Raw genomic sequence first — 13,597 nt, 5'->3', positions numbered from 1 at the left:
CTTGCTCTGTATTCTCTTAAACAACAAATCAGATTTAAGGATTGAGAAGTAAAAAGCTCAAGAATTGAGCAGAGTAAATTGGAGTGGGTGAATTCAATGTCAAGTCAGATACAGAAAGAAAAGTAAAAAGCAGGAACAGGAATGGACAGAAAGCAAAAAAATTAAATTTGCTATTTCTAAAATCTTCAACAATCTCTTTTAAGAAATGAGACTGCATATGTTTTAATTGTTCAGTATCTGGGGGGAAAAAAAAATTGGGTGATTGGCAGTCACTTACAATTAGAATTGTGTGCAATTAATTATGAGACTTAAAGCATGATTTAGGGGCATTATCAATGCAGCAACTTAATGAAACTCAAGGAAAGGCCGTTTTCACAAAGCAAATGGCAAAATAATGAAATCATCACATAACTTGTAGAACGTGCTGATATTTCTTTGGCAAATCCTGGTCCACTGTTACAAATCGGTTTCAACTATTTCTCTGTAAGCACTGAAGATTTTTTGACCTTTTTTAAAAATACGATCAATCTTGGTTTGGTTTCATATTATCACGTCCATTTCAATTATGTTTTAAGTCCAGCATAAAGCAACAAATACAAAAACTTTACCTGAACTGAAATGAGCGAAATGACTTTCTTCCCCAACTCCTGTGTCAACGCTACTGGCTTGGCCCGTGTCCTCTGATCTCTCACTAGTCATTGTTCGGCGAATACTCTGATACCTGAAAAAGATAAACAAATTTTTGTCATCTTTGCACCCTGAGGGAATTGGAGATTTCGGCAACTATAGTTGCCAACCTGCTATTTTATTTCCCCATTAAATTGAATCAAATGAAAATTCCATTTTGGTGACCACAGAAGAAGAAATCCTAAGTTATCATGGGAACAAAGAGATTAAGTACGGCAGATGGAGATAGTTACAGCAAAAGATCATCGAGCTAAGCGTGGCGACAACATAATTGGATTTGAACTAAAGATGGAGCAAGACCCCAGATCATGCTAAAGTAAAAATGCTGAACTGGCGCAGCATGGTGATTCGCACTGCTGCCTCACAGCACCGGGGATCCAGGTTCAATTCTGGCCTTGGGTCACTGTCTGTGTGGAGTTTGCACATTCTCCCCATGTCTGCGTGGGTTTCCTCCCACAGTTTAAAGAGTGCAGGTTAGATTGAATGGTCATGTTAAATCGACCCTAGTGTCAGGGGATTAACAAGGTAAATATGTGGGGTTACAGGAATAAAGCCTGGGTGGGATTATGGTCAGTGCAGACTTGATGGGCCAATGACCTCCTTCTGCAGTGTAGGGACTCTATAGTTCTAAAGTACTGGAGTTTCGGACTTATTGATAAGAAAGTCAGGGCCAAGTTTCCCCCACTCCGGTGGATTACCCAGCTATTAAGCTGCTGTTGGGCCATTAACTGATTTAAGACATTACTTCTACCCCCATCTGGGCAGTAGGCCCCACTGGTCATTCAAACAGTAGGCAGCTCTCTAGTTCCAGCAGCACCACTGGGTACTGCAGCCACAAGTATTCAGACTGCACCCAGACCCCAACTGTGTATAGCACTGGAGCAGAAGTTAAAAATGATTAATGAAGTGGGGGGGGGTTTAATGGGGTCTAGCTAGGAGGCCCAGGGTGGGGGTAAAGGGGATTGGGAGAACTGCAATGATCAGACCAGGGGAGTTAACTATGAGGGTGCATGGGACTGTTAAGGTGGACCTGCCCCCACACCAGCCTGGATGCTTGGCATGGGCCTCGCTTGTTGCTAGTTAAATCACAATGGTCATGAAATGAGGGCCCTTAAGGAGTATTAACTGGCCACTTAAGGTCTTCAATTGGCCCAAGGATGGGCAGACTTCCAGTCCTTCCACGTCACTGGTAAAATTGCAGTGGGGACAGGTTTGAGGTGTAGACGCCAGGGTTGGCATGGTACTCAATTTTACAGGGCACCCTCTCCCCACTTCCCACCTGCCTGTCAACCCAGGTCCCCAAGGTCATTAGGTGTTGAAGGGAGATTTAAAGAATAGGTTTAGAGGAAAGAATAGGTTTAGAGGAAACAATATCCTTGGTCTTGGTGCCTGCAAAACAATTTATATTCAAAGGTGCCTGTATAGCAATTTATATTAGCAAAGATAAATAGTAAATAATAAATATGTATGAATTTACTGTTATACGACCACAAAGGGCATGCATGAAAACTTCACCATGTTAACTGGAGCTCAGGATAGTAAAATGACACAAGATGGATGCTAGCTTTTAGCCTAATTCCTGAACACCCCTAGCTGGCTTGAGCACAAACTTATGCACAATAAACCACAGATACTGGTGACTGGTACCAGTCTATGATCTGAGGTCTTGAATTAAAACCAGACATGGAGGATTAGGGAGGACTGTCATGGGAGATGAGGAGGCCCACTGGACAAGGAGTATTGTACACTCTTTCTCCAGATGGGAGAAAGAAAAATAATATTGACCAAGGTATCGTGAGTCATGACTCTGAGACCACAAGCTGATCATGCACAAGCCCACCTAATGTAATGTGTATTGGATATGTGATTACCGTATGTCATCTGTAATCAATATTATTGGACAAAGTCCAGCTGTGATGGGCTGTGTAGATGTTTGAGAAACGTATAAAAATGGATGCTTTTCCTTTCTTCATCGGAGAGAGACACTGGGTTTAACAGAAGCCATCTCCCTGCCGGTGAAAATAAACCGTTTGATGCATGGATCAATCCTGAGCATTGAGTGATTTCTCTGAGTGTCTCTCCCGCTAACATTAGAATACAGCCACATCTGGTAACCGTTCCCAATGTTTCTTTAATTTATGTCTATACTTAGAATCTAAAGACAAAATCCATGTGCTATCATCCTGGAGAGCAGTTACACCAGGGTTGCAGAAGGATTTGATTTGATTTATTGTCACATGCATTAGTATGCCAAGAAAAGTACTGTTTCTTGCACACTATGCAGACAAAGCATACTATGCGCAGGAAAGGAGAGGTGCACACTGTGGTGTTACAGTCATAGCTAGGGTGTAGAGAAAGATCAACTTAAAATGAGGTAGGTCCATTCAACAGTCTGTTGGTAGCAGGGAAGAAGCTGTTCTTGGATCGGTTGGTATTTGTCCTCAGACATCTGCCTTTTTCCCAACAGGAGAAGATGGAAGACAGTATGTCTGGGGTGTGTGGGGTCCTTGATTATGCTGGCTGCTTTGCTGAGGCAGCAGGAAGAGTAGACAGAGGCAATCGATGGGAGGCTGGTTTGTGTGATTGGCTGCACACCATTCATGGCTCTTTGTGGCTTTTTGCAGTCTTGGATAGACCTGGGCCCATTACCAAGCTGTGATTCAACCAGAAAAAATGCTTTCTATGATGCATCTGTAAAAGTTGGTGAGAGTCGTGGTGGACATGCCAAATCTCCTTTGCCTCCGAGAAAGTAGAGGCGTTGGTGGCCTTTCTTAACTACAGTGTTGGCATGGGAGGGCCAAGACAGGTTGTTGGTGATCTGGACACCTAAAACTTGAACCTCTCGACCATTCCACTTCATCCCTATTGGTGTAGGCAGGGGCATGTCCTCCACTGTATTTCCTGAAGTTAATGACTAGCTCCTTTGTTTTGTTGATACTGGGGAGAGATTATTGTCATTGTGGCTGTTCACCACGTCTTCTATCTCTTTTCTGTATTCCATCTCATCATTGTTTGAGGTCCAACACACGATAGTGTCATCAGCAAACTTGAAAATCAAGTTGGAAGGGAATTTGGCCACACAGCCAGAGGTGTATAAGGAGTATAGTAAGGGGCTGAGGATATAGACTTGTGGGGCACCAGTGTTGAGGATGATCATGGAGGAGGTGTTGTTGCCTGTCCTTACTGTCCTTGCGATCTGTGGATTAGGAAGTCTAGGATCCAGTCGCAAAGGGAGGGGCCAAGCCCAAGGTCATGGAATTTACAGATGAGTTTTGTAGAAATAACAATATTGAGGACTGAGCTGTAGTTAATAAACAGGACTCTGGCACAGGTATCTTTGTTGTCCAGGTGTTCCAGGGTTAAGTGCTGGGCCAGGGAGATGGTATCTGCTGGGGACCTGTTGCAGCAGAAGGTGAACTGTAGTGGATACGGGCAATCTGGGAGGCCGGAATTGATTCATAGAATCCCAACAGTGCAGAAGGAGGCCGATCGGCCCATCGAGTCTGCACCAACAACAATCCCACCCAGGCCCTTTCCCCATAACCCCATGCAATTACCTTGCTAAACCCCCTGACACTAATGGTAAATTTAGCATGGCCAAGCAACCTAACTCACAAGCCTTTGGAGTATGGGAGGAAATTGGAGCACCTGGAGGAAACCCACGCAGACACAGCGAGAATGTGCAGACTCCACACAGACAGTGACCAGAGGCCGGAACTGAACCCGGGTTCCTGGTGCTGTGAGACAGCAGTGCTAACCACAATGCTGTTGTGTTGCCATTCGTGCCATGGTTAACCCTTCGAAGCACTTCATAACACTTGATAATTGGGAGAGTAGACTCTGTCGCTTCTGCTATGATGGTTTCATATTGTGTGCTGACATTGTATCCATTTCATGGTTTAAAGAATTGGACTAGTATTTTCCACTTTCCCCAGAAGAAGCATGAGGATCTTCTCGTTCCACCAGAGGTTGAAGGTGTTTTGCATGGTTCACATGCTGAGCTGCCAGGGAACCTGCTGAGCAGTGTTGCATTCAGCAGGGCCAGAATATACACTGGCAGCAAGGCCTAGAAAATCCTGCCCTCAGATTTAAATGAACACTTGACACAAATCAGGGTATTTCCCATGAGTACCCATTTCGAATGTCAAGACGAGAACTTTCATTGTTGATGCTCTCAATAGGGAGCAAGGATTAGCTTTCATTCTGTCTGCAACGTTTACAATATCTCTTTAATATTGTTTATAATAGTCATTATTACATATCTCTGAAATTTATGCAAATATTTTTGGGATAAATTTGGGATCGAATGCAAATTTTACTTTAAAAGTTAATTTTCAGAGAGGCAGTGACGTAGTAGTATTGTTGCTAGATTAGTAATCCAAAAACCCAAGGTAATGCTCTGGGGTCCCAGGTTTGAATCCCACCATGGCAGCTGGTGGAATTTGAATTAAATTTTTTTAAATATTTAATTAAAAGTATAATGTTGACCAAAAAACCATTGTCATGTGTTGTAAAATCCATTTGGTTTAATAATATCATTTAGGGAAGGAAATCTACCGCTTTACTCAGTTTGGTCTACATGTGTCTCCAGACCCACAGCAGTGTGGTTGACTCTGAAATGGCCTAACAAGCCATACAGTTCAACAGCAATTAGGGATGGGCAACAAATGCTGACCCAGCCAGCAATGCCCAGATCCTACAAACAAATAAAAGAAAATATGTGAGACCTGAATTGAGAAGGGGCAAAAGATGGATTATTACTGAGCTATAGCTGACTTATAAGGTAAGTAACTGCCCAAAATAAACCAAGTGAATTTTGAAATAGCCCCTTAAATGTCTGCCACTTCATCTTTACATCTTTATCTTATTACCACCCTGCCCCTCCCTCTGGCGTGCTGTTGGAGATGAGCGGGGGCGGGGAGAGAATGTCTTGGAGTTTGGTTTCGCTCCATTCAATGGGCACCCAGGAATTAGACGTAGTTTTAATTCTTCTAACTTTTTCTGGGTAACTATTAGTGTAATCTCCCAGAATTATTTGAAGTTTGCAGTTTAAATTACATTTTCAGTTGGTTCTCAGTGCAGGGCAGATGCCCAAGGAAGTTTGCACCACTGGGCATCTGCCATGCAAGCCTGATTTGTGTGGTTCTGAGAAGGGTTCTCTTTGGGATAATCCCCCCAATCGGACACTGGATAGTTCTTGAAGTTACACCCACAATTTCTTAGTCCCCTTGATGTGCAAAATAAATACATAACACTTCTCTATGGGTCGACTTTTAAAAATTAGTTCACTTTATACTCTGGCTGGTTAGAAACCCAATAATTCCATTTGCTAGTCAGTTGCAGAACTGAAACATTAACTGGTGACTCACCACAGGAGGCCCCACATAAACCCGAGATCTCTGTCAAAGAACAAAGAACAACCCAGCACGGGAAACAGGCCCTTCGGCCCAACGAGCCCACGCCGCCGCATCACCCTACACCTATTCTACCCTGCATGTCTACGAATGGAACCCCTAACTTAGCCAGATTCAGGGGAGAATAGTGTCAATCTGGTAAAACCAATCAGCCTAAGAGCACATCTTTGGGGTGTGGGAGGAAACCGGAGCGCCCGGAGGAAACCCACGCAACCACAGGGAGAATGCGCAAACTCCCACAGACACAGGCCCAAATCCATGTATCTGCACAGCTAGCAGTGCTAGTCACCAAGCTGTTGCGGCACCCGTCTACCGGTCCAGGATCAAGCACACACACCGACACGAAGTACTAGGCCACTCCCGGAACTTCCAAGAGCAGCCCATGCACGACCCACCGTGTGCATGCCCCTCGTTTGACACGAGGTGGACCTCCACCTGCGGTATAAAAAGACAAAAACATTAATCTTACAAGCCTGCTTTTCCAGTGTCTCCTGAGGTTCTAACCTTATTTAATAGCCCCTACCATAACCCTCCATCCTCATTTCACTCATGTGTCTATCTAACTGAACCTTAAACGAGTCCAACGTTCCTGCCTCCACCACCCTACTCGGTAGCGCGTTCCATACCCCCACAACTCTCTGTGTAAAGAACCTTCCTCTCACTTCCAAATTATACCTCTCCCCCCTCACCCTTAAATCATGACCTCTCGTGTTTGTACCCAGTCTAGGGAGCAGTCTCTCACTATTAACTCTATCTATTCCCTTCAGTATCTTATATACCTCTATCATGTCCCCCCTCAATCTCCGTCTTTCCAAGGAGAATAGTCCCAGTTTCTCCAACCTTTCCTCGTATTACACACAATGAAACTTACCTCTTTTCATAAAGCCCTCAGGCAAAACCATCAAACTCACTATTCTGGACTCTGACCTGTTTCTGATCAGTGCCAAGGTGGCTTGAAACCACACAAAAAAATATAATTAGCACACCCAGCAGGGCATGGAGAAAGCTTGCAGTGGCTGTAACCTATTTGATAAACTGACTATGTAGATTGATATCTGACTATGTAGATTGAAGTTTCACAGCATGTTTTTGATAGAATAATGCATCTAACATGACCCTACTTGCTAAAATGTATGTAAATTGCCTCAAAATTGTAGAAAGTAATTACTGCTGGCTGATCTCATAATTGGGTGCCCCATGTTAACCACTCGTGTTGATCCTAGCCACAAAGAATACATTATAAAAATTGATTATAGGTTAAAAAATTTTGATTTGCGTTACATTACCCAATTGCTAGACCTCAGCCAAGTCACATGGTTACTGTTGCTGCAATGGCCCTGGTTCGCTCCTTCGCACTTACAATGCTGCAGCGGCCCTACTAATCCAACCTGCTTTAATTGTTGTTGCAAGGATCTCAGTCAAATTCCCATTGCTTCAAATGTGGACCCAAGCTTTCCTGTTCCAACTGCTACTGTAGGAGTCTCAACCTCTCTGATCTTGTTGGTCCCTGGCCCAGGCCTGCAGTCAGATGCTCCTCCGTTCAAGATAATGTTTTTTTTTCCAACATGATAGTATTCCCATGGAGACTGGTTAAGGAATAGGCAACAGGAAGGAGAGGGTAATAATTCAACTAAATGCCAGTTTTCTATCACCAACACCCTTTATTGTGCATCAAAGGAAAAAGCAGCGGCTGCAGCTTACAGTCAGGTAGTCTCCACCACGGGACGTGCAACATTGATCCAGATGGGGGAACAGATTTAAATACCCCTGCTGACCACTTCCCATAGGGTGAGCTTCCACTGGCTCAGTAAGGCAGCTCATACTCCACGAAGCCCATGGGAAGATCTAATGATGATTCCTGGGGCCTTTGTGACCATCGCAACAAAGAGTAAATGGTGGAGGAGGGGTGGAAAGAAAGAGATGACAGCAAGAGATAGAGAAGAGGGTAAGGAGGGAACAAGAGAAGGAAAGGTTAGTGAGAAAGAGACAGAGGCAGAAGGAGAGTGGGTAAAAAGGAGAGGGAGAAAGAAGAGCAGGAGGAGGAGAAAAGTCAATTGGACTTCTATGATGGCCACAAAGGGCACAGGAGATGGTTGATAAATTTGCCAGTGAGTTTTGTGGAGTACAAACTTCCTTTTTGAGTGAGCAGAGGTTTGCCCAATAGAAGTGAGTCGTTGGCAGGAGTGTTAAAACCAGTTGGTTCAACCTGGACTGGTATTCTGTAGATCCCTGGATATTGACATGTGTGCTCTAAATCATGTGTGTGGCTCTTTCTTGTGCTATCATTCAAGGGTTTTTGGGGATGCAAGACTGGCCTTGACAGAATTGTTACATGGACATCTAAAAATAAATGGAATAAAACTTAGTTGAGCTGCATACAGTCTCTTGGTTGGTGTAATTAAAAAGGACAAAAAACCAAACTTAATTGCAAGATGACCATGGATATTTGTCTTGCTTTCTCGATATCAGCCCAGAGACAGTAACAGGACTGTGGAATATGCATCTAAGTTACAACACGGGAGAAGAATTGCTATGGTGTAAGGTCAACGCTGTACTCATTCACAGCCATCACAGCAATATCAGCTTTTGTGCTTATTTAAATAGAACAATACGGACGGCTGAATCAGAGTGCTTTTAATAAACACTTCTCTCACTTAACAGAATACACGATGTTGCTGCACTGACAATTTCAAAAGTTCAAGAGGTCACTGATGGTTACCCTATGCCATCCTAAGGCTATCTTTATTGTCAGCATATGATCCTGTTTATGGTACAAGGCTTGATGTAAATTACAACTTGAATCTGTGCCCTGAACTCTGATTATACACAAGATGCAGTAAGAGATCTGAAAACAAAGAGCAAAACATTACACTGGAAGAAAAACAGTATGAGGAACATTCAACAGGGCAAGCGGCACATGGGAAAAACAGAGGAGTTGACGTTTAGGGTGTAGACATTTCATCAAAACAAGCAGCTGAAAATTGTGAGATGCTTGGTATGGGCAAGGAGTAAATGTGGAAAAGGTGGGCAAGACAAACAATCTCAGATCTAATTGTGTATAGTATCTCTGAGCAGTTGCATGTTGTGTACACTCTCAGAGTCTCCTTACACCATTAGGCAATATTTCATCCACTTCACCAGCCATTAAATTGATGCTTGCACACAGACGTAGTCTGTTTCTCAACCTTACAATTGCCTTCCCTTGTTCTTTTATCTGACCCTCATATTTGTTACAGGCTCTGGAAGAGCTGAAAAATATTTCAAACTATTTTCTGCATTTCTAAATGTGCAAGACGTTCCACTCTTCCATTGGCCACATGCACTGGGTGGCCACACCTCTTCAAATTTTTCATGACTGTCAACAATGTGCAATAATGCAGCACCTAGGACATAGTAAAAGCATCCTAAGTTTTTTTTACACAAATCTATTGAAACAAAGATTGGTGCCACATCAAAGGAGAAGGCAGTAGGACAGGTGGCCAAAGACTGATCGAAGTGAAAGTGTTAAGGAGAATCTTAAAGGAGAACAGAAAGATTTAGATATGTTCCTAAAGTTTATTTATTTATTAGTCACAAGTAAGACTTACATTAAAACTGCAATGACTGTAAAATTCCCCTTGTTGCCACACTCCGGCACCTGTTTGGGTCAATGCACCTAATCAGCATGTCTTTCAGATTGTGGGAGGAAACCAGAGCACCCGGAGGAAACACATGCAGACACGAGGAGAATGTGCAAACTCCACACAGACAGTGGTTCAAGCCTGGAATTGAACCTGGGTCCCTGGCACTGTGAGGCAGCAGTACTCACCACTGTGCCACCATGCCGCCAGACAGGTTAAAGGAAAAATTGCAGAGACAGTTGCAAGTAATCCCACTGAAAAACATGGCAGGGTTGTCAGGATGGACAAAATTACAGAGGTAGTTGGCTCAGGTGCAAGGAGCAAGGTCATGGAGAAGTATGAAAATGAATGAAATCATTTTAAAATTTGAGGACCAGAGGCCAATATAGGTCAGTGAATACAGGGAAAATGGAACTTTGACAGAGGTTCAAAGACGTGAGACCAACAAGAAGAGGATTGGATAGTTGAGCCTGGAGATAAGAAAAGCAAATATGCTGAGCTATAGATGGAGACCAACAAGAATTTGGATGTAGGCCATCTTGGTGATGCAGTGGTTACAAACTCATAACAGGGCCAAGGAACAGGTGAAGCCAGAAGTTAGATCTATAGATCTGAAAAGCTCATGTTTGACCCCAACACCCCAAAGATGCGCTATTAGGCTAATTGGTGTAACAAATTGTCCCTAAATTAGTCTTCCCTCAATGTGGAATGCCATAAGCATAGACAAGGGTCATGGGTGGAGAGGGGACTCAATGTTAAAATGGCGGCGTGGGCTCTTTGGGCTGAAGGGCCTGTTTTCTGGGCTGTTTTGTTCTTTGACCTTTGGTTCAACTACGCATTAGAATAGTGTGCACAGTGCTAGCCTCCATATGAAAAAAAAGATATAAAAGCACTGGTACAAGATGCACAAAAAAATTACAATCATTATACCAGAAAAAAAGATGTTGTAATTATTGGGAACAATTGAACAGATTGGGGCACTGAATGTTCAGGGGTGACTTATTCAAGGTCCTTTTAATCACTGAGGGGTTTAACAGGTAGATGTAGAGCCGATTTGTACAATTTTCTCAGTCATATACAGGCAACTTCTGGGTGAGCAGGGTGGGAAAGTCCCAGAAAATAATGTCAGGTCATGATCCCAACATCATCCTACCCTCTTCTGGGGCAGGTTGTGTGTATTTTTTGTGGGTCTGGTGGGAAAGCATCTGAGATGATCAGTAAGTCAATTATGAACCTCTTCACCATTATTTCATCTTTTTTCTCATTATTGTGCTAATTCCAAGCTCTTCTAGAGCAGGAAAAGCTTCTTTGGTAAAACTGACAGGCTGGAAAGACTTTGATCAGTTACATTGAAGAGCTCCAGCCAAGACCACGAAGAGATCACTGTTCAAAATATTTCTTCTCTCAGAGAGTGCTTTTACTGCTTGACTTCTTGTTAACTTCTTGGAAGGTACTTCACCTGCCTGTACTTCACTCACTTTCAATAGGACTTCCCTTTGCCAGCCCTCACCACAGCATGGGAACAGCTTGCACAGCTCTACTGTCCATCCCTGCTGAGGGGCAAAAGCAGAAGCCACACCACTTCCAAAAGCTTCAGCAGCTAAAGGAGCAACACCAACACTACCTGCTTTCTCCTCATTGCCATAGGGCAAATATGATGTACTCCAAGATAAAACTGAAAGGAAGCGAGACCCCCGACCCCCAATGCAGAATCTTTCGACAGGGGATTAGCTCTCTTGTTATGTCGGAGCACCAAAGCCACAGGAGACTCATGCTCTTCCAGCAGATAGTTGCTGGTATTTGCAGCCACCTGAAAGAAGTTCTATCCATTGCAGCAGAAGGGCACATATTACTAGTGTCCAACAAGGTGTCTATCGCTGGCCACTCAGTGCATTTCTGCCTCTTCCAAAAAGCATGTTCTGTTTTCTGGCAAGAACAGAAAGCAGAGAGGTACAAGTGCTCGTAACAACTTGTGTGAAAAAGAGGGAATGACACAATTTGCAGAGGCTGACTGTGAGGCATTGGTGTGAGAAGACAATAGGTGAGTGTGAGTCTTGACTGTTTGGATGGGAATATGACGAGCCTGCAGAGCAAGAAAGGGGTGAAGCTGAAAGAAATGTTGACCTGAGGAGTGTTGTGCAGGAGGATGCTCTTGCTGATGACACGAAGATGAGTGGGAAACCGAATTGCGTGGTGGGCACGGTAAGTCTGCAGAGAGATTTGGATAGGCTGAGTGAGTGGGCGAGGACCTGGCAGATGGAGTATAACGTTGGCAAATGTGAGGTTAGCCACATTGGAAGAAATAATAGTTGGATGATTATTTAAACGGTGAAAAGTTGCAGCATACTACTGTGCAGAGGGACCTGGGGGTCCTTGTGCATGAATCGCAAAAACTCAGTCTGCACGTGCAGCAGGTGATCAAGAAGGCAAATGGAATGTTGGCCTTTTTAGCGAAGGGGTTAGAATATAAAAGCAGGCAACTGTACAAGGCACTGGTGAGGCTGCAACTGGAGTACTGTGTGCAGTTTTGGTCCCCTTATTTACGCAAGGTTATATTGGCCTTGGAGGCAATGCAGAGAAGGTTCACCAGGCTGATACTGGAGATGAGGGGGGTTAGCTTATGAGGAGAGATCGAGTAGATTGGGCTGTACTCGTTTAGAAGGCTGGAGTTGGAGTTTAGAAGGCTGAGGGAGGATTTTATAGACACTTACAAGATAATGATGGGGCTAGATAGGGTAGAAGTAGAGAGATTCTTTCCACTTAGAAAGGGAACCAGGACTAGAGGGCACAGCCTCAAAATAAGGGGGGGGACAGGGTTGCAGTTTAGAACAGAGTTGAGGAGGAACTTCTTCTCTCAGAGAGTGGTGAATCTCTGGAATTCTCTGCCCATTGAAGTGGTGGAGGCTACCTCATTGAATATGTTTAAGTCATGGATAGATAGATTTCTGATCGATAATGGAATTAAGGGTTATGGGGAGCAGGTGGGTAAGTGGAACTGAACCACGACAGATCAGCCATGATCTTACTGAATGGCGGGGCAGGCTCGAAGGGCTAGACGGCCTACTCCTGCTCCTATTTCTTATGTTCTTATGTTGGGAAAGTCAGAGCAAGAGACTTGGCACCTGAAAGTATTATGCTACTCATCTGCCCTGCCCCTCTTGGTGCATTGTGCCCAAGTTGGGGGGGTACCATATTTATGCTGATTTCCTCAGCCACTTCCTTCCATACTTGCTTGGTTGGAGACGTTGGCCTCTTCCATCCGCCTGTGGAGAGTGCAACTCATTGCAGCCCTTCTATTCCACAGTGAGACTTCCAGGTAAGTCCAACAGACCTAGAGAGCATCCGTCCCATGTCTCCTCTCCATTCTTGTGTTTGCTGCAGCCTCAAAAATTCAAGATCTGGTGAGCCCTCTAGTTAGAAATTTATGCTTCAACAAAATGGACAAGACATTCCTTGTGCCCTCCTTAATTGGTAGGGGTGTCTCAGAGTGGGAATGCCATTGCTCTGGAAGAAAACCATGGAAGTGTCAACCCATTAGGAAGTTGAGTTCCTGCCCACAAAAGTGTCCTGCCATTCTAGCAGGAGAAAATTCTGGGATTTTAAAATCAGGTGTCATTAATTAAAGATAGGCACTAATAAATCCAATAAACAATTTAGGGGAAACTTCTTTATACAGAGAGTGGTTATAACATGATACCACACTGGGTTATTGGAGGTGAACAGGTTAAGTGCATTGAAAGAGAAGTAAAAAGTTTGAAGTGAGAGAGGTTTGCAGAAAAGTGTAGGCTGGGAGGAGAGTCATGTGGAGGATAGTCGAGTTGGGTGGAATAATCTGTTTCCGCACAGTCATTCCATGTAATTCTCTGTTTTTAAGAT

At 43.9% G+C, this 13,597-nt stretch overlaps 1 protein-coding gene across 3 annotated transcripts in view; it reads right to left on the bottom strand.

Moving 5' to 3' along the window:
- Nucleotides 1-13,597, bottom strand: part of hecw2b (HECT, C2 and WW domain containing E3 ubiquitin protein ligase 2b) — a 366,692-nt gene that overhangs the window by 129,406 nt on the left and 223,689 nt on the right. For all 3 annotated transcript variants that reach the window (XM_080198794.1, XM_080198796.1, XM_080198795.1), the window contains one exon: nucleotides 609-721. In XM_080198794.1, coding sequence (XP_080054920.1) covers nucleotides 609-721 — 113 coding nt within the window. The remainder of the gene's footprint in view (nucleotides 1-608; nucleotides 722-13,597) is intronic.

The sequence above is a fragment of the Carcharhinus amblyrhynchos genome, chromosome 11 (genome assembly GCF_965287045.1).
Source record: "Carcharhinus amblyrhynchos chromosome 11, sCarAmb.v2.hapA, whole genome shotgun sequence".
Lineage (NCBI taxonomy): Eukaryota > Metazoa > Chordata > Chondrichthyes > Carcharhiniformes > Carcharhinidae > Carcharhinus > Carcharhinus amblyrhynchos.
Note: the sequence above shows the minus strand (reverse complement) of the source record. Positions and strands in the feature narration are given on the sequence as shown.